Raw genomic sequence first — 25,687 nt, 5'->3', positions numbered from 1 at the left:
ATGGAGAATTAACTTGTGATTTTGGTGAGCATATATGATCGTTAGCATTAGTTTTCCACTCCACTTTTTTAGTCGCTTCTACTCATATGTATACTTTTGTCTTTTTAGTTTCTGCATGAAGAATTAAATATTGTCTTGCCTTGGATGTAAGAAGCAGTTCATAAAGTACTGATCCCTTTCTAACATCTCAGACTGTCAAGTCTCTCTCTCAGACACTCTCTCAGAGTCTCAAGTCTCTTTGAACACAAACCAAACATTCCTTCCAAATACCTCCTTCTCTTTAGATATTTTTAAAATTTTCTTTAATGACAGTTGTGCATAAAAATGCGAATAGATCAAAGGCTCTCTCTAATACCCTTGCATCATTAACCAGGCGATTTAAATTCACGCTTCCTGCCACCTTCTGCTCTTGGATTTAACCTTCAGCAAATTGTCTTCACCACATCTTGATGCTGATTTGCAGCCATTTGATTGGCCGTTTCACTCTTTGTGTAAATAATCTATTGATGTACCTAATAAAGTTGCCAGTCGGTATATATGAATTATTTTAAGTGTGTATGTTTGAGCTGCTGCTGATCTTATCTCCAGATATCCAGGCTCTGTGTTTACTGACCATGTGCTGCGTTACCAAGACACCCCAGGAGTTAAGATGATCGTTGTACTCGGGGAGGTGAGAAATGGCTTCCCTCTTTGATGAGAGCTTGTTTTATTATGAGAAAACCCTTGTCTAGGAATAATGCTTTCATAGTTTTCACAAACCTGTATAATCATGCCAAGGTTTCATGCTATAAAGAATAAGATATAAGAATAAGAAGATAAGGGATAATTTGGTGTCACTCTATGCAACTGGAGAAAATGTTATTGTTTAAAGATAAAAACAACATAATGAGAACTGAGATCGATTTTAAATGTGTAGCTTTTTATATTTTAATACTAGTAACCGACTTATGTCTTTTTTTTATTTCTTCCAACATACCTTCCTTTAGATTGGTGGGACAGAGGAGTATAAGATTTGCCAGGCTATTAAACAGGGCAGAATTACCAAGCCAGTTGTGTGCTGGTGCATTGGTACCTGTGCTACCATGTACACCTCAGAGGTAAGAGGCTCAATTTTATGCTTCACTTAATTTCTGTCAAATTATACTTCTGGATGTCGTGACATTTAACAAAATGAAGGTGTCTTAAATTGTATTTTCTGTTACGTTTCTCTCTATCAGGTACAGTTTGGCCCAAGAAAGAAAACTTAGCAAATACACAGTAAAGTCATATAATAAGGCAATTGTACGTAATAAAAAATTCTTAAATATTCTCAAAGTCATGTAATATATTTTATATTTTCCCTATTTACCCCACAGAGATGAAGCTGATGAATTTGTTGAAATTGGTGCCCTTAATGGCATCTTTGTCTTGGGACGCAGCATGGGATTCATTGGTGAGTTGTTTCTCTTGCTTCTGGTTGCATCTTTTACCGCTATAGCTTAATCGGTTAAAGTTTGACCCAAAGCAGGTTGGCCAGTCATGTTGAAATTTCAGTAGTTTTTGGACATTCAGGAGACTTGGAAGTTGTTATGATACGTTCACACTAAACAGGATTTGAACAGAAGAAGCAGCCGGTTTACATGCAAAGTTAATGGTGGACACGCATCAAAGGGCATCAAAGGTCTTGCAGGACATCTCGAGCAGCAGCAGCAGAACATTTTGAAGTAGTGTCTCATGAGCATCTGATCCGTGTGGCGCGCTTCACCAGCGGCTGATGCTGGAGATGGAAAATCTGAACATTTGCTGCTTGATGCCTCACATCAACCAATCAAAGAAGCTGATCTAGGAGCTGGCAGGGGGATGGACACAGCATTGCTAATGCAGAGCTGTCAGCATAACGCCATCAAACAAAAACAAGAATAGGCCTATGTATATGAAATCCCCCCCCCCCCCCCCCCCCCCCCCCCCCCCCCCCCCCCCCTTCTGGTCGCATGCGGTAGCCGCGCAGATGCTGTGAGAGGGATGGAGCTTGGAGGTGTGGCATGAGTGAAGCAGAGAGGGTGGGGGAGTGGCGTGAAACCTGTTTTTCTTCAAATTTTCAGTCGAAGTCTGCTCTCTTCTCAATGTTACAGACTGCAGCTTTAAAGCTAGCCGGTAGGTAGGGGTCTATGTACGTAGCTCCAACAGGAAAATAACATTTTAAGGCAGGATCACAATCTGGATGAACTGACTGCACAGATGATGTTTTGAGGTGTACTTTCTCACTTTAAAAAACATTAAAACCACATTTTACCCACTTATCACAGAAAATATAGCCTAACAAAGCCAATCAGCCATTGAACACAAGAGCAGAACAAGCATCAGATGCATCTGTACAAACCTTATTTGACACGCCTCAATGTCCTTGAGGAGTGTCTGACCTTAATATGCACAGGCAGCAAAGCGGCAGACACTTCTTTGCTGCTCAAACCGTGTTCGGTGTGAATGTAGGAAGCTAATTTGCAATACAGCAAATTGTAGCCTCTGGCTCCTGTTCCTTTACCTTTTGAGGAAAACAGTTAGAACGTTACGGTGGGTAGGAAAGCAATGCTGTATCGTCTCTGGACAGCCTTTAGCTCAAACTAGGCTTACAGCCAGCGACTATTTCCCTAATCCATTAATCTGTTGATTAGATTTTTGATTAATGGATTAATATTTAGATAGCAAAAGGTTCCTTCAAGATTTTTTTACAGAATTAAACCAGATGTTTTAGCATTAAATGCGTGTTTTATAGTATCTATATTACAGTTAAGACTTCCAAAAATAACTTCAAAAAACACAAATGTAGCAAAGGGCTGAAGCTCCACATTACACAAACCAATACACATATAAAGAGGAGTATATCTGCATGGATCATATACAGATGAAGCAATAATGTATTGTTCAATTCTTTAAGGCGGTTTATACTTATATGTCATGTCACATAGAGGATTGTAGGATTCATTATATCTGGATATTGTAATATTGTGGGTTACCTATACTAAAGAAACTATGATAGGAAAGGATACAGATTCCTTTTCCTACATCTCTTCTTTACGCAAGCAGCATTCAGACACCTCTTATGCTGACACACTCTGCTTGGCTAGAGAGATTACCCATTTGCTGCATTCAGACTGAGTCTAACATGAATACAAAGAAAGCTTTAAAGCTTGATGACTTCATTTTGTTCATCTTTCCTACAGGACACTACCTCGATCAGAAGAGGCTGAAGCAGGGTCTGTATCGCCACCCCTGGGATGATATCTCCTATGTATTGCCTGAGCATATGTCTATGTAATCAAAGACACTAAGCTGCTACCAGAGTTGGGTAGAGTACCCACAAATGGGACTTAAGTCAAGTAGCACTACTTCATCATAATTTTACCTAATTAAAAATAATAAGTAGCCTTTAAAGATATGTATTTGGTAAACAGGCTACTCAAGTACTGAGTAGCTGATATTCTGACTACCCATGATCATAACAACTAATTCAATATTTTTTGAGTTATTTAACTTACAAAATCAGTAGCTACACTATGTAAGAATATGTTAAATTAAAATATACTGTATTATCATTCAGCTTCCAAATGATTAGGCAAACTCAGCAGATGGAAAATAACATTTAACCAATGAGCCTTGATTACAAAAAAGATGAAAGTGTGTCTCTCAATGTTGCATATTCGTTCAAAACAAGCTTGTTTTCACAAAGTGAAGTTACTTGAAAACGATGGAGTAGACAGAAAATGTACTCAAGTAAAAGTAAAAAGTGGAATGCTGCAAAACTACTCGTCATGATTTTATCCAAAGATCTGACCCACATACAGAAAACCAAACAGAGAGACCAGGGAAAGGTTTAACAGGTTTATTTTAAACTGGTAGAGAAGGGTCCAGTGCTGCTCTGAACACTGGCGAACCAGGAGTGAAAAGTGAAGGGGAAGATCCTGCGGTTAGTTCAGGCTCAGAGGGAAATTTGTGTTTCGTTTTATAAAAGGGAATAAAGGCTACAGGACTCACGTTTCCAGAAAAGGTGTCTTTCTTTGAATCCAGTCGGTGTGGTTTGTTCCAGTAATTGACTTGCTCGTTGGAGGGCGGACAGGGTTTTCCCAGGTTGAGGTGTTTCCTTGAGGAACGGAGGAGCTGACTGCCACTTAGATTTCCTATGGTACTTGAACAGTTTCTTGTGGAGATGAATCCCCTGCTCAGTGTGAAGCCCAAACAATCCTTGGGGAAAAGTTGATCCAAACCACCTGTTTTAATCCTCAGCTCAGTTTGACGCTCAGACAATCCTTCCAGGGGGAGAAGGTCTAAAACATCCAGTTTGCAGGATGACTTCCTGCCAAGAGGCAAAGACAAAAAAAACAACAAGTTAAGACTCAGGTGACAATAAACTCAGTTTGACTCCGCAAAACTCAGCTAGGCTAGAGTACGCTAAACTGGCAAACACTCTTGCGTCGAGGTAGTGGCAGTCAGCAGCTTAAGAGTCCTCCGGTAATGAGGCAACCAGCCGCAAGGTGTGTGAGAAGGCCAACGAGAACCAGGCGCCACCTGGTGGTGGAGGGAAAACAAACAAAAACCCAACCCACACAAACTGGATTCCTAACACTCGTAAAAATACTTTTCTTTAAAGTTACTCAATTAAATGAAACTAGTACCTACCGACCTCTGGCTGCTACATGCCATCCATCAGTTCCACACTGTGATCTGCCACTTCAGAAACTGCATAGTGGCAATATATATTTAGGGAACATGTTACATATATTATAGCTGAAACTTTTAGACTCTGAAAAGGCTTTCAGGATATATTTTTCTGTTTTAAAAGCTAGTTACTGCTGCAATTCTCTGGGTAGTTGTAAAAACCTGACTAACTGTGATGCTTCAAGGTCTTTCTATGTGCTACAGAGATGAAATGGGTTCAGATATCTACGTGTGATGATTTATCTGCAGATCTCCATCTCAGCTTGAGTAAAATGCTGTAATTTGTCTGCAAACAATAATAATACATTTAGACAGCAAAATACTGTAAAACTCATACTGTAATCATTGGAAAATACAAAGTGAAAGCTTGGTGCAAAAACATTGATCAAATCAGATCTTCAGTTCTCTATAAATGTATTTGTTTGTGCTGTTTCCATTGCAGCAGTATAATCAAAATGTTTGCTTTCTTGTGCCAAACAGATGTTGTACAGTGTATATTATGTGACAGTCTCCATGTCTTATGTTTCTGTTGATGTGCAATGTTATTTGACACCTGGTTCTTCATCTGTAGCTGTAACTTGTCTTAAATGATCTAATCACACTCATTAGCAGCCGTGTGGAGACAGGTTGTTCTGTGTACTATCTGTGCTGTTCTTACAGGGAATATCACCAAATGTATCTGATTGACTCAAAAACCAAATGCTTTTGTGTGTGTTTATTTCTAACCAATTCAGAATTAGTACTGTATGTCTCCATTCTTAGGCCTACATGTTGTATATTCACAACTACAGTGAGAAGAATAATAATAAACATGACATTATATAGTCTTTAATTCCAATATTGTATTTGCTGTAGTGTCAGTATGTTCATAGAGTCTCAATCAATAGAGTTAAAGGTAACTTTGTTTCAGGCTTCAAAAGACAGAACTAAGAACTTTTATTTTAGCAGCATAGCTAAAGTCCTGGTAAAATAAATTATAAGGCTTCCATACATATAAAGAATATTTAATCTTACCTCAAGCTCAGAAAGCAAAGACTCTACCATGTTATCATTCAAACACCATAAAATTCTGATTTTTATTTCTCAGAATGGGAGAATTCTCAACTTTGAAGTGAATCTTGGGCAGGTTTTTGTTCCAAAGTTATATAATAAGCAATCCGGGACAGGGACACAGGGGCAACAGTTTCAGACGAGACAACCAGATTGCCCTCTCCCCTTCTCAAATAACTTTACTCCTTCCTATGACTATTTGATATAACTTGGATCAATTAGAATTTCTCCTCTCTTTGTTTTAATTTTTTTGGGGAAAAAAATGTATCCAATAAAGTTTAATATCTGGTGAAAAAACAGTAAATATCAAACGATCATTTCCTTTGACTAATGAGCTTAAAATACTGATTTATTTTCTTTTATGTCTCTTACTTTTCTATACACATGAAATCTAATTAAGGTCAGAATGTAATACTTTTCTGGCCTCTAGTGATCAAAAAACATATTACGCTTCCTTCTGCTTTTCTTCATAGCAGTTGATCAGAGTTGTTAGAAAAAGAGTAATATAGATATAGTTAATAGTGGAGTTATAATATTAGGTGAGACCAGGTTCAAAAACTTTAAAATACCTCGCATATTTAGATAAATAACCAACATTAAATAGAAATTGCGTTTGAGTTGCGTCCTGATCCACACTCCTTACCAGTAGGTGGCGGTAATGCACACCAATAAGTTGCTTGTCAACCGCCATTAAACAAGTTGAAAGAAAGAAAGAAAGAAAGAAAGAAAGAAAGAAAGAAAGAAAGAAAGAAAGAAAGAAAGAAAGAAAGAAAGAAAGAAAGAAAGAAAGAAAGAAAGAAAGAAATTAATTGCGTTTGTTTTTGAAAAGTGGGCGTTGACCTTTCTCTGTAACGTTCGTAAGAAAGAAAGAAAGAAAGAAAGAAAGAAAGAAAGAAAGAAAGAAAGAAAGAAAGAAAGAAAGAAAGAAATTGCGTTTGTTTTTGAAAAGTGGGCGTTGACCTTTCTCTGTAACGTTCGTTCCACGGATGGGCGTGCATGGAACGTTCCCGACGATGACGTCACATTTCGTCTATATTGAGCTTTGCACCAGTTCGCTCCAGGCGTTGGAAGAGGTGGACGCGTTTACAGGTTTCTTAGCAAAAGTAGGTATTTCGAAAGTCTGTTTTTAGATACACCCAAAACTCTTACATAATTATTTGTAGAGAAACATATCCTGGTCTTTAAACAGCTAGAAAAGGATACAAAAGAAACCATTTTGACAAGAAACAAGAGGATTTGAAAAGATGGCTAAATTTCTTTTTAAGCTCATAAAACACCATTCTGCCTCTAATCTTACGGAGTTATATGAAGAAATACCCTCAACCTCTCAAAGTTTCGGGAAAATGTATAAAACAGGCAGAGAGCAGGGTGTTGCAGATAATGCTCAGGGGGTTCAGTCTAATCCAGTCATCATGCCCAACCCAGAAACATCAAGTTTGTTTAATGAAATAAACCAACTTCTTAAGGAAAATCAAAGCCTTAGATCAAAGCTGGACGCAAGTATCATTCTCCTTCGCCAGGAGAGGGAAAAGAGAATATTGGGAGAGAGAGAAAGTGAAAAATATGATCCCAACATGCAAGACCAACAACAGACTGCAGCAGAACAATGGGAGGTGCTGGACTGTCTTACAAAGGAGAATGAGAAACTGATTCTCAGGCAGATAGAGGACAAAGTCAAAATAAGAAATCTCTGTATGCAGCTAAAGTCTGCAAGATCTGTCATTCAACAACTGTCAGGGGTCTTAGAAACAGAAAAACAGAAACTCGCAGCAGCTGAGGAAAAAATAAATGATTGTTTGGGACAGCTTGGCTCTTCTTCTGAAGACAGTGATTCTGATACTGACAATGAAGCCACAGCTTCTCAGTCTGTGATTGTCAAAGAGGAATCTGTTTTAAAACCAGAGATCGTAGCAGCATCTGAGAACTCTCAAGGTGGAATGGGTATGAAATCATCAGAAACAGGTGAAACAAATGATTGTGTATCCACGGAGAACTACGCTGAAAATCCGCTCGCTTTTTTGTTCTTCGGTCGCTCTAATGTTATCAAAGAGAGCCCAGATCATGATTCACAGATGGTGAAAGAAAACCCAGATTGTGATTCACAGTTTGTCAAACAAGAGGACTCAGACTGTGAAGATGAGGTGTTTGAAGATACCATAAATTGTGATGCACAATTCACCGAAAAAGAGGACTCAGACTGTGAAGATGAGGTGTTTGAAGATACCATAGATGGTGATGCCCAGATCCTTGACAATGAAAACCCCAATTGTGATTCTGAGGTATTTGAAGACGCCATAGATGGTGATGCACAGTTCCCTGAAAAAGAGGACTCAGACAGTGAAGACGAGGTGTTTGAAGATGCCATAGATTATAGCATCATCAGAGAAGTTTGTTAGTCTGAGAATTTCCAAGAGGCCAAGGATCTTCCAATGATCCTGATAGCACCAGAAAGTCCTGATTTAGAGATCATCACAGAGGAGCCTGTTTCAGAAATAGCAGAAACCAGTTCAGCCAAAATTAACGCCTCAACACGGAAATCTGTTAAAAGTTTCCTACTCTTGAATATGTTCCACAACAAAAAGAAACCAAGCAGAAGGAGTAAAAACATCTCCGCTCCATTTTTTTCAGCTGTTGGAAAACAATAGCTAAATTACAGGATGAGCCATAGATAATCAATAAAAAGAGCATTTTAAGTTTTCTTTTAACAAACTTAAAATGTAAAAAAAAAAAATAATATAAGGATTTTCTATGGTATTCTTTTCTATTCTTTTTTATTCTATTCTCTTCTGTTCTATAATATTAGTCTCTATACTTTTTTTAAATTCTTTTCAATAATTATTTTTCTTTTCTAGTTCATCTTATTACAAGGTTTTCTCCTGGAACTCAGGGTTTTCCTTAAAAAAACATTTAAAAACATTTTGAATCTGTCTTTTTAAACTTAACAAGTTATCAGAATTAGCTACAAAGAGGCTTCAAGTCAAACAAAACCTAGAAAATTCTCTGTTTCATTCATTATATCAGCGCAAACCTGAAGTATCATCACTAGTAATTTTATAACAAAGCACATCTAGATAGAGCAAAAGTGTATTTTTCTTAAATTATTTTCTCGGGTGCTGCCATCTTGGAATTCAAATCATGTGCTGTCACTAAAATCCGGATATGGAAATTTCGGTATTATGACATATCAACTGTACCAGATTGTTTACATAGTTACATAACTGAAATATCACAACAAATCAACAGACATAATATGTCAACATCAAAATGCAACTGCATTGGTGTCTTCCAGAGAGACTCATGATATGTTATTGTCACCATGTGTTTTTTCTGTTTGTTTTGGAGATCTAATTTTTTTAATTATTGACCCACCTCAAACAAAACACCACATGTGGTTTACAGACAAATAAGCAAGATAAATAGCAAATCATTAAAATACATAATAATTTGGATAGAAATAAACAGTTGGAATCTGTAGGGCATTGTGAAAACAAACATATACAGAGCTAGAGCATATCGCAATTCTGGGACCAGCCTCGGCATTCAGAGAAAGGTTCAACTTTCCATTTCATTATATTGTCCATCCTAATTATATATTGCAAAAATGTTTCACCTGCCATGTTACTTAGTCTATAAGGGCCACTGAATTTCAATATACACACATTTGTTACTTAAGTAGAAGTATAGATACTGCATTTTGAAAACACTCTGGTAAAAGTTGAAGTATTAACTCTTTACTCAAGTAAAAGTGAAAAGTATGTGCTCAAAAACTACTTAAAATATAAAAGTATAAAGTAACCTTTAAAAAAACCAGCCAGATGCCACTATATGAATTGAAAGCTATATTTTTCGACTATTTGGAAAAATTCTTTGAGATAGGGCCAAGGATGAGGGAGGTCTTGTTAGGCTCCGTCTCCATCTCCCGATACGCTCTCGCCTGTGTCCGACCTTTCAGACATTTTAAGATCTTTTTCTGAATCCGACATTGTAGCATGGCATAGACAATTTGAGTTTGCAGTTTGAAGAACAGCTGCTTGCTCCTGATGATTTCCTTTGACGAATAGCTAACCAATGAGTGTTTTTGTTATATGACTCATCCAATTACACTAGTTTTCATTAGATGTGGATGGCGCCATTGATCTGCATTGGATGGCACACATGATGTGAAATAAATGTTTATCATCATTAAACCAGCGGTAACCAATTAAAAATCAGCGGGGTCCGAATAAAGAAAATCATGAACCCGTAAAGGTCCAGAGACATTTTTAATGATCTGTTACTTTAAACAGAACTTAACACTAAAATAAAATGAGGTATTTATGCATTCATGTAATACACTGAATTTTTAAATAAAATAAAGGAGAGGAGTTGAGGAGTTGATACTTGTATGACTGTATTCCTGTATATCCATCAGTAGTTAAAGGACGAGGTTCAGCAAATGCAAATTCTGCCTGTAAATCAATGACAGCACAATTGTCACTGTATGAGCTGAAGCGTCATTTGGAACTTTTAAACAGGCTTTTAAAAAAATAGTTGATAATTTGCTGCTTTAATATTATAGATTTTTTAGAATAAAAAGCTGGAGGATGTGCATAATTAAAAAATAACAGAAATACAATGTTTCACTCTTTGTGTAAATAATCTATTGATGTACCTAATAAAGTTGCCAGTCGGTGTATATGAATTATTTTAAGTGTGTATGTTTGAGCTGCTGCTGATCTTATCTCCAGATATCCAGGCTCTGTGTTTACTGACCATGTGCTGCGTTACCAAGACACCCCAGGAGTTAAGATGATCGTTGTACTCGGGGAGGTGAGAAATGGCTTCCCTCTTTGATGAGAGCTTGTTTTATTATGAGAAAACCCTTGTCTAGGAATAATGCTTTCATAGTTTTCACAAACCTGTATAATCATGCCAAGGTTTCATGCTATAAAGAATAAGATATAAGAATAAGAAGATAAGGGATAATTTGGTGTCACTCTATGCAACTGGAGAAAATGTTATTGTTTAAAGATAAAAACAACATAATGAGAACTGAGATCGATTTTAAATGTGTAGCTTTTTATATTTTAATACTAGTAACCGACTTATGTCTTTTTTTTATTTCTTCCAACATACCTTCCTTTAGATTGGTGGGACAGAGGAGTATAAGATTTGCCAGGCTATTAAACAGGGCAGAATTACCAAGCCAGTTGTGTGCTGGTGCATTGGTACCTGTGCTACCATGTTCACCTCAGAGGTAAGAGGCTAAATTTTATGCTTCACTTAATTTCTGTCAAATTATACTTCTGGATGTCGTGACATTTAACAAAATGAAGGTGTCTTAAATTGTATTTTCTGTTACGTTTCTCTCTATCAGGTACAGTTTGGCCATGCAGGAGCTTGTGCCAACCAAGCCTCTGAAACAGCTGTGGCCAAGAACAAGGCTCTGAAAGAGGCTGGTGCCTACGTTCCTAAAAGCTTTGATGAGCTGGGAGAGATCATCCAGTGAGTGCACAGCTGTTTGTTCCAGTGGCTTATAAGAAAATGCAGCACATATAGAAAATATATTTATATTACTTCACTTTTACCACATTTATGATATCACAGAGACATTCCAAAATTAAATGAACAGCAACCCCCTAAAAAAAAACCAAAAAACAATAATCTACACTCAGTCTTGTCTGTATGTGCCAGATAGATTTTTGTTTAAAACAATCCAGTAAAGTTTTTCAAGATAGATTGAATAGCTGACAGAATATGCTTACTGGTGATTCTTCAATCTGTTGTTTTGTGCTCTTTCTGCAGGTCTGTGTATGATGACCTTGTTTCCAAAGGAATAATCCAGCCAGCTGAAGAGGTGCCTCCTCCTACTGTACCAATGGATTATTCCTGGGCTCGAGTGAGTATGGCAGAAATACTTTTTCCATACTTTTTTTGGATACGGTGAATTAGCTTATGACTGATAAAATGCTTGTTTTTCTGTCTTCTTTGCAGGAGCTGGGTCTGATACGCAAATGTTAGGTTTAAACACCAAACATTTTATGCAGTAACCTGTACAAAGGAAAACACAGAGAATTTTAGTATGATTCACTCATTTTGTTATCCTTATTTCACTTATATCATAAAGAGTGTTGAAGTATTTACTTGTTTGTTCTGTACTAATGTCTTAAGTCTGTGCAGAAGCTGTGCAGAAGGAGTGAGAACTAGCTGCTCAAGGTCAGCAGCCAGTTCAAGGAGAAGAACACGGGGAACTGCACGTACACCAGAGAAAGGAGTGAAAGCTCTTATCTCATGATACTGTATGATGTGATGCAGACTTCTGGTACTGACTGGGTTTCACTCCCTCACTTCTGGTTCTGACTGGCTTTACTCTTCCCCCTCCCCTTAGCAGTCGGAACCACATTGTAGCCAGGGCGTTTTCCTTAATAAAATGCATGGTGGGGGCAGAGCTGTTTCAGAGTGTTTTGGAGAATTGTAACTGAACAGTCTCTGATCACTCTCCCTTGCAAGTGAATCATACTAAAATTCTCTGTGTTTTCCTTTGTACAGGTTACTGCATAAAATGTTTGGTGTTTAAACCTAACATTAATTGGTCCTTCGAGCCGGATTGCAAGATACCCGACGACCCCCAGCAGGTATGTGAGACCCAGATAAAGCCTGCGGCCGCAGCAAAGAGACCCTTTACGGGACTGGTCTCTCCCTTACAAGCTGGGGTCCGACGGTTGAAGCATTTCGAGGACGCAGAGAATTGTGAGTAGTTTTTCTTTTAATAAGGAGTGAGTGAGTTATTGGAAGAAAAATATATAAAAATATAAAAATTTATAAAAATATAATAATATAAAAAAAAAAAAAGATAGAAGTGAAGGACAGCGAAGTCCTCTCAGCGTGGGGTCACGAGATCCCCCTTTGATAGAAGTGAAGGACAGCGAAGTCCTCTCAGCGTGGGGTCACGAGATCCCCCTTTGCAAACAGTTTAAACCTCGTGAAGGACGGCGGTGTCCTCTATCTTAAATAGTTAAATTCCGCATGGGGTAACGAGGTCCCCCTTTTGTACTAAAACCCTGACAATTCTAGACTCTATCAGGTAAAACAGAAATTTTAAAACAGTTAAAGTCCGCGGGAGGGCAGGCTCCCCTAGTTTGTAAGGGCAGGTTCCCCGAGTTGTAAACTAGTTAAATTCTGCATAGGATAGCGGCGTCCTCTGTGTTTAAAATAAGGTAAAAGTTAACTGCGCAGTGTGTGTGTGTGAGTGTGTGTGTGAAAGGAAATATTGATATCACTAGATATCTGTATTTCATACCAAAAAGACAAGGGTTAAATGGTGAGCTTTTGTGGATGTTTGTAGACAAGAAAACTCCACCTGTAAAGGTTGAAGTGAGTTTTACCACAAAAAGTAGTTGATCACCATCTTGTCTGAAGCCCCAGTGTTTAGAACACGACAGGTGTTAAAAACCCACTGGGCCCAAATTTAGTTCAAAATGGGAAAAGGGCAAAGTAAAGAAAAACAGAAGTTATTAGAGAAACTCCAGTGCAAAGATTGGAAAGCAGTCGAAAATTACTGGATAAAAAACTACGGTTTTAATGGCAAATTGAGCACCGCAAACATAAAAGATTTGCAACAAAAAATAAAAACAAAGAGCAAAAATAAAGACACTTTGATGGCAAAAGAAGGTTACATGCAAACCATGGTCTGGATGAAATTGGCAGGACAGAGAGAAGAGGGAGAGCGCAGAGCTAAAAGAGAGAGGGGGGAGAGACAAAGGAAAGAGAAAGAAGAGGAAGAAAGGGAAAGTGAAAGAAAAAAGGAAAAGGAAAGATCAGTTATGTTTCATAGAAAAGAGGATGATGAGTACGCAGGGCCCTATTCTAACCTGATACATCAAATACATAATCTCCCACCAATGGGAGGTGCTGCCGCTGCAGCCGATCCCTCAGCTCTCTCACCCACGGGGGATCCTCCACGATATACTCCCCCACAACATGTAGAAGCACCATTGAAAATAGCCCCTCCTCAAGTAGCTTCTCCACAAGCTGATACCTCCCAGGGATATATTACTAGGTCCAAAGGTTCTGTAGGGGATTGGTCAAAAACTTTAGTGACAACATTTAATGACATTCTGTCTCCACGGGCACCCCGAGTGATGCCTGTGAACCTGGAAGGTGAAGGAGCAGTCCTCACGCTTCCTTTAATAGAATTACCAAACCCCTTAGCAGGCCAGGTTGAGGGGAATGCCCAACAACCAGCCACAGTAATGGTATACAGAACCTGGACACAGGAAGATGTTAGAAAAGCAGTAGAAGGAATTCCCTCTCCAAAGAAGGATGTGGAAGAATGTATAATTCACCACATAGAGATGAGTGGTGCAACACTCCAAAAGTATATAAATCACGCCCTGCATGCAGAGAAAGTCATAAAAGGTAAAAAGAATCACAATAAAGAATCCACTGTGTTTTATCAGGAGGAAGAGGACACTGTGTTTTATCAGCAGTCCGGAGGTAGGGGCCGAGGCCGTGTAAGGGGAAGAGATTTTGGATCACGCTCAACTGATAATTCCAGAGCGTGTTGGTCATGTGGAAAAAAAAAGGCCACATAGCTAGACACTGTCAAAGTAAACCACAATGCAGGAAGCTCAGAATGACTAGATGAGCAACCATTTTCTATTAGAGAGATAGAGGGTGAAAATATGGATGTCTTAAACCTAGAAGATTTGTTTTTTAAAAGAAAAATATAGACCAGAAAAAGTTCTGATGGTCCAGGGCACTCCTGTAAATTTTGTGTGATACAGAAGCCTGCAGAACCACAATAAAAGAACCCATACCCTTGCACATACCCATAGTAAAGATGATTTCTCCTAAAGTTGAGAATCCACCGGCTTATTCTCCTATGCCCTGCACCTCCACAAGGGTTACCCATTCTGGGGGACCTGTGGGGGCTTGGTCAAAAGATATGGGGGGAGGCTTAATCTCCCCACAGCCAGCCCCTGAACCCAAACCTGAAATTGAGTGTTTCCTTTAATTGAGCTGCCAAATCCTTTGGCGGGTCAGGGGCCAGCTGAAAATCCATTTTTTCCTGTCATGATGGTCTATAGGCAGGGGCGGATTTAGGAAATTTGGGGCCCTGGGCATGGATGGGCAGGGGCCCCCCCCCCCTGACAAGAAAACCTATAAAACAGTCCCATTCTACAGATAGAGAAATGTTAATAGAATAGACATCCATTATTTGTTCTAGGTTCTGTCCCTCTGTTCTTGTTCCTTTTTCCTCTCTATTTATCAGCCTTCTGATGGCATTTTAGCCAAAGCATTTTTATCAAAAACATAATTAATATGCACAAATAAGGATTAGTTGTATTAACTATACATGTGAATAGCACCCCAACAGTTTTCCTGTGTGACAGTGGTGCATGCAGAACAACTGTTAAACAACAAATTCCAAGGACCTGAGACTGTCATAGTCCGATCAGCTCAAGGTCATTTAAAGGCTGTGCAGGAGATCCAGCTTGTGTGGTTGAGAGACCCTGAAGGACTCTCCTGCCGGCTGTCTGTACTGACTTTACCTGAATGTCCAGTTAACCTCTTAGGCAGGGATGCTCTATGCTTTGTTTAGATAGAGGCTGGGCATCCCACATTACCATTATACTCTGGACTTTCCCAACAAACCTCCTTTAAACATCGGAGAAGCGCTGCTTCAGGAGGGAAGACAGTCTGTTCAAATTGTACAGCAGTCCATGGACCCGAATGACCTACATATTACCATGTGGCACAAAGACTCTCCAGGTCCTGATAAAGACTATAAAAAACTTAATTGGATAAATAATAAATAAAAAAAAAAAAAAAAAAAAAGGGGCGCTGCAATGAAGGATGGCACCCGAGGGCGTAGGTTTGATTTGAACTTTGGTAGGGACACTATTGGTCTGGTGTCATTAGTACTATGCATTATGCATGCCTTTCTTTTTTTATGCTTGATATGAGCATCAGTACTGATGAGAGGAATTCATTGTTTAAAGAGAAAAGGAGCATTTTGTTACATTAATAAACATTTTTAAGCACTACACTAACTAGATGCTGTTTATCAATGTTGGAGTATCACCGGCTCTGATGAATGTGGAATTAGGACTGTTTTCCACTTTGTAAATGATTTTATTTGAACAACTGAGACAGACGGTAAATACAGTACTTTCTTCTGAATATATAGAATCGTGCAGAGTTAAACCCCACTCTTATATTTTTACCTACTATGCTTCATTAAAAATAATAACTTCACTATGAAAGTTGAACATCTGGGCTGTAGTTACTCTGTGTTGCCCATCTCATGTATTTTATCTGTGGCTGAAAACATGAATCATATTCATTGTTTATTTGCATATTCGTAAAAATTTTTTAGTGATTCATCATTAAATGGAGTATAGAGACTCTAACACATAATATACATGTCAAATCTGGCTTTCCCCGACAGAGTAACCCACTTGGATCAGTAATCATACCAAAACTGTAAAATAAATTTATAAACATTTTGCAAATACGATTATATAATGTTTTTGTCTGTCAATACTTTCCGTCCGGAGCTCTTCAGGAGGAGATGTTTTGGTTTCACCTGGTTTAATGTCATTAGTAATCTTCTTTACAGAACTTTTGGCTAACCAATTAATCGAAAGAATTAACGATAGACTGATCGATTTACGAAATAATTGTTAGTTGCTGTCCTAATTTCATCGTAACATTGTATTAAACATAACATTTCTTATTAAAAACATGTGAAGTGGGGATGACATTCAACGAAACAAACATGTTAATCAGCCAAACTATCTTAAAATCCATGATGGCACCTATATGTGACCAGAACATAAACCAATCCTTCCAAATAAAAAAAAATTCTTTGAATGAGCTGCTATATTGAGTCATGATTTTACTCATGTCTCAAACGGGGGGATTGTAGGATTGATTGAGCATTGAGCATCATTATACAGCATATGGATTTATATTTTATGCAAAAAACTTTTGTAAAGCATGTCTAATATGTGCTAAACATAATCTTCAAGGAAATTTAAGACCTAAAAAAGGTGCTTTCCCTAAACCTATTTATCCTTTCAATTCTGTTTGGTTATAATAAATTTGTTTTCTAAACGGATTGCAAGAAAGTGATAGTTAGATCAGATGAGTAATAAGTAAAATCACTTTCTTAATTATTCTCTGGAACCTGACCGTACTGCTTAGCACTCTAGTAATTCTACTGTGGTACCTGTTATAGAATACACATTTGGTCTCCTTCACCGACCTCCAGAGGAAGTCCATCGTTGTTATGTGCTTCGGGCACATTATGATTTTTGTCTATTTCTTTTCTTTGTTTTCTTATAGACTTTAGTTGAAGGATCTTTTGTTAGTATATTTTGGGATTCTTTTGGCGAGTTAATTATGTTAATTTGTGGTGCTGTCGTCCGCCTATAAATAGGCTGGCTTTCAGCACGTTAAGGCGTTCCTTTTTCCTACCTCGTTTGGGACGCCGCTTTCCACCTGTTCCTTTTGGTTCCAGCGTGCGCGGTGCGCACTTGTCTTTCTGCTGCGGCCTGCAGCGGACGATCCAGCTTGCCATGCGGTATTTTTGTTAACCGTTTTTTCTTACTTTTTTCTTGAGTTTTGGCCTGGCGGGACCGGTAGTCCTGTTTTCGATTTTTCTTTTCTTAGGATATTTTTTGGGTCTTTAGTCCGGTACCAGTAGGGGCTTCGACGGCCCTGTATAGGGTTGGCCCCCTGCTGTACCGTTTTGTTCTGTTTGGCCGGCCTGCCAGGTCCAATTTTCTGTTGTTACTTTGGGTTCTCTTTTTTTTTTACTTATTCATATTAGTTTTGTTTTTAGCTCTCGCTCAGAGCAAGGATTCTTGTTGCCCTCAAGATCCAGCTATTTGTAAAAGGGACGTCTATCTCTGCTATAATTCTACTAGAGTAATCAGTTTGGTGACTATTCCTTTTCAAACATTCTCGCAAAGATTTAAACATGACCCCGGAAATTGGCACGGTTATGATTTCTACCTATTTCCTCGCGTAGTTCAAAGAACTCATAATGGTTGGGGAGACGTATTTAGAACCACTGGACAGTGGAAAAAGGGATCATATGGATGGACACCTTTAGCTAAGAAATGGATGAGTAGAATATCAGGGTTCACTGTTAACCATGCTTCCAAAGTTTTCACTATGACAATAAACTCCACAGCAGAACCCCTTGAGAAGGAAGGCTGTTCTTCCTCATTTCTATGTGCACGGTCTAGTGGAACTGATCCATGTTGGCCTTTGTATTTGTGCCCCGTAAATATTACACAAGAAGGAGATGAGATACAAGGGATTCTTACTTCTGCCCAAGGTGAACAGATAAAAATTCAAAATATTAATGGTCCGCTTAAAACAGATGAATTGTTTCAAGCCATCACTGGAATCTCTGGGCAAACAAACAACTGGCTTTTACTGGCAGAACAAGCAGCTAAAACAGTGTCTAATGATTGTCTTGTGTGTATGGGAGCCAGACCACTGTTACGTGTGGTTCCTGCTACCATAACTCCTCAATGTCTTCTAAATATAATGAATTATACGGTCCCATCTGATAATTGCACCTATTGGGATAACATCTATCCCCTGACCACAGCTGAGAAAAAGAAACCAATCTTTTTGAAAAAAGTAGCTGTGGCAAATTTCACCTGTGTAAAAAGGACCGGAGTGGGCCCGAAACTAGGCACACTAAATGAAACACAATGTGCAAGTATTTTACTGGTATCCACCTTTTTTAAACCTCAATCCCGCAGCGACATCTGGTGGTGGTGTGGAGATGACAAATTGTTTGACAAACTTCCAGATAACACCACTGGATTATGTGCTGCTGTCACTTTGATTTTACCTGTTTCTGTTACATCACTCACAACTGATGAATTGTTGACAACTGCAAACAGCATTTTACCTCACACAGAGCATACTAGAAGGAGGAGGGCATCTGAAAATGCATGGAGTGGAGATGACCCTACTTATATTGATAGCATTGGTGTACCCAGAGGTGTTCCTGATGAGTATAAACTAGCAATCAAGTTTCTGCAGGATTTGAATCTTTCTTATGCTGGTGGTGTACTCTAAATAAAAATGTAGACCGAATCAACTACATCCATTATAACGTCCAGAGATTGGGAAATAAAACAGAACAAGGCTTCTCCGCCGTCCATGAACAATTGTCAGCTACCTCTCTGATGGCTTTCCAGAACCGTATTGCTGTTGACATGTTGTTAGCTGAAAAAGGTGGTGTGTGCTCTATTTTTGGAGATCAGTGTTGCACCTTTATTCCCAACAACACCGCTGCAGATGGCAGCCTCACAAAGGCCCTTGAAGGCCTTCGCTCTCTTAACAGCAAAATGAAAGACCATTCTGGAGTTGACACAAAAATGTGGGATGGATTTGGAGACATTTTTGGTAAATACAAACAATTGGTGCTTTCTATTTTAATGTCTATAGCTGTATTTGCCGCCATCTTGACCTTATGTGGATGTTGTTGTATTCCATGTATTAGAACACTATTAAATAGACTAATTACCACAGCAATACAACCCATGAAAGCAGAAATGTATGCCCTCATGCCCACTGAAAAATGCCCATCTGATGATGAAGACAGCGCAGAGGATGAAATCTCTTTGCATTTTCCTGACTAATTCTAATGACATTAACAGTAACCCACCAGCTTAAAGTACCTCTGAGTGTACCCTTTACAGCTAAAACGTGATTTCATAGTTGAAAATCTGAAAAGAAGTGACTACTGAATGATAAAATAAATAGCTTAAAGTGAATAAACAGGGGGGAAATGTTGGATTAATTGTACAAGTTATTCTACTTTTAACCATATTACTTTAATCATATTATTATGCTTACACACTGAGATCATATTATTATGCTCACACATTTTGTTATCCTTATTTCACTTATATCATAAAGAGTGTTGAAGTATTTACTTGTTTGTTCTGTACTAATGTCTTAAGTCTGTGCAGAAGCTGTGCAGAAGGAGTGAGAACTAGCTGCTCAAGGTCAGCAGCCAGTTCAAGGAGAAGAACACGGGGAACTGCACGTACACCAGAGAAAGGAGTGAAAGCTCTTATCTCATGATACTGTATGATGTGATGCAGACTTCTGGTACTGACTGGGTTTCACTCCCTCACTTCTGGTTCTGACTGGCTTTACTCTTCCCCCTCCCCTTAGCAGTCGGAACCACATTGTAGCCAGGGCGTTTTCCTTAATAAAATGCATGGTGGGGGCAGAGCTGTTTCAGAGTGTTTTGGAGAATTGTAACTGAACAGTCTCTGATCACTCTCCCTTGCAAGTGAATCATACTAAAATTCTCTGTGTTTTCCTTTGTACAGGTTACTGCATAAAATGTTTGGTGTTTAAACCTAACAGCAAACCAGCTTCCTTTATGACTAGTATTTGTCAGAGATGGGAAGTAACGAAGTACAAATACTTCATTACTGTACTCAAGTAGATTTTTCTGATATTTTTACTTTACTTTACTACTTATTTTTATGGGGACTTTTTACTTCTACTCCTTACATTTTTACACAAATATCTGTACTTTCTACTCCTTACATTTTTAAAAATTGTCTCGTTACTTTAGTTTTGAATCATTTCAATGGAGTTACCGTTATTATTTTTCACGTCATCAATACCAAATTCAATCTAATTGGATGGGAATCTACGTTGCATTTGACGCACCACTACAAGATGAATCGACAGATTTGGCGGTATTCATTGGCGGCAAATCATTGCAGCTTGGTGGCGGTGGCGTTAGCATAGTAGCATGGATGACGAGATGATTGAAAATGAACACAACGGAGATCTAGTCCTATTGGCAGACATCCATTTAAAATGGAGGCAACGGCATGAAAAAAGTGGTTTCTACTTTTACTTTTATACTTTAAGTAAATTTACAAGCCTGTACTTTGTTACTTTTACTTGAGTAAAGAAGTTTAATCAGTACTTCCACTTTTACCAGAGTATTTTTTAACACAAGTATCTGTACTTTTACTCAAGTACGGAAAGTGAGTACTTTTGCCATCTCTGGTATTTGTGATGAAAGAGGCCAGGAGCTTCTCTATTCTCTATCACTGAGGTCTTTAGGTCAGAAATTGGCCTGGGAGGAACTCTGGGGCTGCTTTGGTTTCAGCGGAGGTCAGACATATCCACCTATGTTTAGGGTTAAGCAAACCTTAAGTATTCCTTAACAATATATAGGTTTATTTATATGATTTCCTCTCTTTATGCACAGACTCCCGAAGTACGCCTGCCAATTTATTGAGATGTGCCTGATGGTCACGGCGGATCATGGCCCAGCTGTTTCGGGTGCACACAACACTATTGTCTGTGCACGAGCTGGCAAAGATTTAATCTCCAGCCTCACCTCTGGCCTCCTCACCATTGTGTGACATTTTGAATTTCGTTTTATTTTCAGAATTACACTTCTAGGAACACCTTAAAGCATGAGGAAACTTCTAATATCCTTTGTTGTTTCTTCAGGGGGACAGATTTGGAGGAGCCCTGGACGCTGCTGCAAAGCAGTTCAGCCATGCATTTGATAGCGGTATGCTGCCCATGGAGTTCGTCAACAAGATGAAGAAGGATGGAAAGCTGATCATGGGCATTGGTCACAGAGTTAAGTCTGTGAGTAACATTTATTCATTTTAAGAACATGCATGTAGATTCCCATGAAACAAAAATAAAAAAGGGGAAGTCTGTTGATTATTTTTCAGTTTTTAAAAACATGGATTTACTTCTGTAGATAAACAATCCTGACATGAGGGTCCAGATCTTAAAAGACTTTGTGAAGCAGAACTTTCCTTCCTCACAACTACTGGATTATGCTTTAGAAGTGGAGAAGATAACCACCTCCAAAGTAAGGATTTCAAATATTTGTTTTAACTCATTATCATAACTTATCCGTTACAGTACCTAAGGTCTTGTTTTCCCTGTGTTGACTAGAAGCCCAACCTGATCTTGAATGTGGATGGTTTCATTGGTGTGGCCTTTGTGGACTTGCTCAGAACTTGTGGAGGATTTACGAGGTAAGAAAGAAAACTTAGCAAATACACAGTAAAGTCATATAATAAGGCAATTGTACGTAATAAAAAAATCTTAAATATTCTCAAAGTCATGTAATATATTTTATATTTTCCCTATTTACCCCACAGAGATGAAGCTGATGAATTTGTTGAAATTGGTGCCCTTAATGGCATCTTTGTCTTGGGACGCAGCATGGGATTCATTGGTGAGTTGTTTCTGTTGCTTCTGGTTGCATCTTTTACCGCTATAGCTTAATCGGTTAAAGTTTGACCCAAAGCAGGTTGGCCAGTCATGTTGAAATTTCAGTAGTTTTTGGAGATTCAGGAGACTTGGAAGTTGTTATGATACGTTCACACTAAACGGGATTTGAACAGAAGAAGCAGCCGGTTTACATGCAAAGTTAATGGTGGACACGCATCAAAGGGCATCAAAGGTCTTGCAGGACATCTCGAGCAGCAGCAGCAGAACATTTTGAAGTAGTGTCTCATGAGCATCTGATCCGTGTGGCGCGCTTCACCAGCGGCTGATGCTGGAGGTGGAAAATCTGAACATTTGCTGCTTGATGCCTCACATCAACCAATCAAAGAAGCTGATCTAGGAGCTGGCAGGTAGATGGACACAGCATTGCTAATGCAGAGCTGTCAGCATAACGCCATCAAACAAAAACAAGAATAGGCCTATGTATATATAAATGGGGTAAAATTTGAGGTTTCAATTAAAGGAAAGGAGAATTTTGTTTTCATGTAGAAAGAAAAGTGAGTGATGCTATGATCACTCACTGAATTAACTTAAAATGCAGAAACCTGTAAGCAAAATGTTTACTTTTATTATTCTGGTGCTTGGAGTCTGTACCAGATACCTGAAAAAGCTTTAACATCCGCTTCCAGCCACCACGAATAGTAGTGGAAAATCCCCAAGAGGCAGCCAGTTTTAGGGAGCTGCTGCTGGGGTTTCCCAGTTAAAGCTGAAGTCTGTAAGTTTTTAAAAATCACTTTTTTGTCATATTGGCTAAAACTGTCCCTATGCCCAGACAGCAGTACATGTGATATGTAACCTGTGAAAAAAACTGCTTCAATTGGTCCCGCATACTGCCTGTATTTCAATCTGGAAAGAATAATTCGGGACGAGACAAAACAACCAATCACAGCCAGAGGAGCGTCTGATGGAGTGTCAATCACAGCTCACACGCGCTGAAATCCCCCCCCCCCTTCTGGTCGCATGCGGTAGCCGCGCAGATGCTGTGAGAGGGATTGAGCTTGGAGGTGTGGCATGAGTGAAGCAGAGAGGGTGGGGGAGTGGCGTGAAACCTGTTTTTCTTCAAATTTTCAGTCGAAGTCTGCTCTCTTCTCAATGTTACAGACTGCAGCTTTAAAGCTAGCCGGTAGGTAGGGGTCTATGTACGTAGCTCCAACAGGAAAATAACATTTTAAGGCAGGATCACAATCTGGATGAACTGACTGCACATATGATGTTTTGAGGTGTACTTTCTCACTTTAAAAAACATTAAAACCACATTTTACCCACTTATCACAGAAAATATAGCCTAACAAAGCCAATCAGCCATTGAACACAAGAGCAGAACAAGCATCAGATGCATCTGTACAAACCTTATTTGACACGCCTCAATGTCCTTGAGGAGTGTCTGACCTTAATATGCACAGGCAGCAAAGCGGCAGACACTTCTTTGCTGCTCAAACCGTGTTCGGTGTGAATGTAGGAAGCTAATTTGCAATACAGCAAATTGTAGCCTCTGGCTCCTGTTCCTTTACCTTTTGAGGAAAACAGTAAGAATGTTACGGTGGGTAGGAAAGCAATGCTGTATCGTCTCTGGACAGCCTTTAGCTCAAACTAGGCTTACAGCCAGCGACTATTTCCCTAATCCATTAATCTGTTGATTAGATTTTTGATTAATGGATTAATATTTAGATAGCAAAAGGTTCCTTCAAGATTTTTTTACAGAATTAAACCAGATGTTTTAGCATTAAATGCGTGTTTTATAGTATCTATATTACAGTTAAGACTTCCAAAAATAACTTAAAAAAACACAAATGTAGCAAAGGGCTGATGCTCCACATTACACAAACCAATACACATATAAAGATGAGTATATCTGCATGGATCATATACAGATGAAGCAATAATGTATTGTTCAGTTCTTTAAGGCGGTTTATACTTATATGTCATGTCACATAGAGGATTGTAGGATTCATTATATCTGGATATTGTAATATTGTGGGTTACCTATGCTAAAGAAACTATGATAGGAAAGGATACAGATTCCTTTTCCTACCTCTCTTCTTTACGCAAGCAGTATTCAGACACCTTTTATCATGCTGACACACTCTGCTTGGCTAGAGTGATTACCCATTTGCTGCATTCAGACTGAGTCTAACATGAATACAAAGAAAGCTTTCAAGCTTGATGACTTCATTTTGTTCATCTTTCCTACAGGACACTACCTCGATCAGAAGAGGCTGAAGCAGGGACTGTATCGCCACCCCTGGGATGATATCTCCTATGTATTGCCTGAGCATATGTCTATGTAATCAAAGACACTAAGCTGCTACCAGAGGTGGGTAGAGTACCCACAAATGGGACTTAAGTCAAGTAGCACTACTTCATCATAATTTTACCTAATTAAAAATAATAAGTAGCCTTTAAAGATATGTATTTGGTAAACAGGCTACTCAAGTACTGAGTAGCTGATATTCTGACTACCCATGATCATAACAACTAATTCAATATTTTTTGAGTTATTTAACTTACAAAATCAGTAGCTACACTATGTAAGAATATGTTAAATTAAAATATACTGTATTATCATTCAGCTTCCAAATGATTAGGCAAACTCAGCAGATGGAAAATAACATTTAACCAATGAGCCTTGATTACAAAAAAGATGAAAGTGTGTCTCTCAATGTTGCATATTCGTTCAAAACAAGCTTGTTTTCACAAAGTGAAGTTACTTGAAAACGATGGAGTAGACAGAAAATGTACTCAAGTAAAAGTAAAAAGTGGAATGCTGCAAAACTACTCGTCATGATTTTATCCAAAGATCTGACCCACATACAGAAAACCAAACAGAGAGACCAGGGAAAGGTTTAACAGGTTTATTTTAAACTGGTAGAGAAGGGTCCAGTGCTGCTCTGAACACTGGCGAACCAGGAGTGAAAAGTGAAGGGGAAGATCCTGCGGTTAGTTCAGGCTCAGAGGGAAATTTGTGTTTCGTTTTATAAAAGGGAATAAAGGCTACAGGACTCAGGTTTCCAGAAAAGGTGTCTTTCTTTGAATCCAGTCGGTGTGGTTTGTTCCAGTAATTGACTTGCTCGTTGGAGGGTGGACAGGGTTTACCCAGGTTGAGGTGTTTCCTTGAGGAACGGAGGAGCTGACTGCCACTTAGATTTCCTATGGTACTTGAACAGTTTCTTGTGGAGATGAATCCCCTGCTCAGTGTGAAGCCCAAACAATCCTTGGGGAAAAGTTGATCCAAACCACCTGTTTGAATCCTCAGCTCAGTTTGACGCTCAGACAATCCTTCCAGGGGGAGAAGGTCTAAAACATCCAGTTTGCAGGATGACTTCCTGCCAAGAGGCAAAGACAAAAAAAACAACAAGTTAAGACTCAGGTGACAATAAACTCAGTTTGACTCCGCAAAACTCAGCTAGGCTAGAGTACGCTAAACTGGCAAACACTCTTGCGTCGAGGTAGTGGCAGTCAGCAGCTTAAGAGTCCTCCGGTAATGAGGCAACCATCCGCAGGTGTGTGAGAAGGCCAACGAGAACCAGGCGCCACCTGGTGGTGGAGGGAAAACAAACAAAAACCCAACCCACACAAACTGGATTCCTAACACTCGTAAAAATACTTTTCTTTAAAGTTACTCAATTAAATGAAACTA

General features: G+C 38.9%; 1 protein-coding gene and 1 long non-coding RNA gene across 2 annotated transcripts; both read left to right on the top strand.

Annotated features, from left to right (window-relative positions):
* Positions 1–1,343: 1,343 nt before the first annotated feature.
* LOC119788334 lies at positions 1,344–3,335 on the top strand. The gene is made up of 2 exons (XR_005281447.1): positions 1,344–1,432; positions 3,201–3,335. It is a non-coding gene; the product is annotated as an uncharacterized LOC119788334 (long non-coding RNA).
* A 3,272-nt stretch (positions 3,336–6,607) lies between these two features.
* Positions 6,608–24,378, top strand: LOC119788311 (ATP-citrate synthase-like). Its single transcript, XM_038292566.1, is given in 15 exon segments — positions 6,608–6,845; positions 10,470–10,551; positions 10,868–10,978; positions 11,099–11,226; positions 11,527–11,620; positions 11,716–11,735; positions 20,140–20,159; positions 20,797–20,829; positions 20,832–20,904; positions 21,002–21,152; positions 21,250–21,393; positions 21,512–21,625; positions 21,712–21,794; positions 21,921–21,997; positions 24,244–24,378. Coding segments are annotated over 14 exon segments (1,164 nt in total). The 5' UTR covers positions 6,608–6,845; positions 10,470–10,530; the 3' UTR covers positions 24,339–24,378.
* The last annotated feature ends 1,309 nt before the right edge of the window (positions 24,379–25,687 follow it).

Source organism: Cyprinodon tularosa, unplaced genomic scaffold, assembly GCF_016077235.1.
Source record: "Cyprinodon tularosa strain WSP-4 unplaced genomic scaffold, ASM1607723v1 ctg314, whole genome shotgun sequence".
Classification (NCBI taxonomy): Eukaryota; Metazoa; Chordata; class Actinopteri; order Cyprinodontiformes; family Cyprinodontidae; genus Cyprinodon; species Cyprinodon tularosa.
The sequence above is the reverse complement of the archived record's forward strand: the minus strand, read 5'-3'. Positions and strand labels throughout refer to the sequence as shown.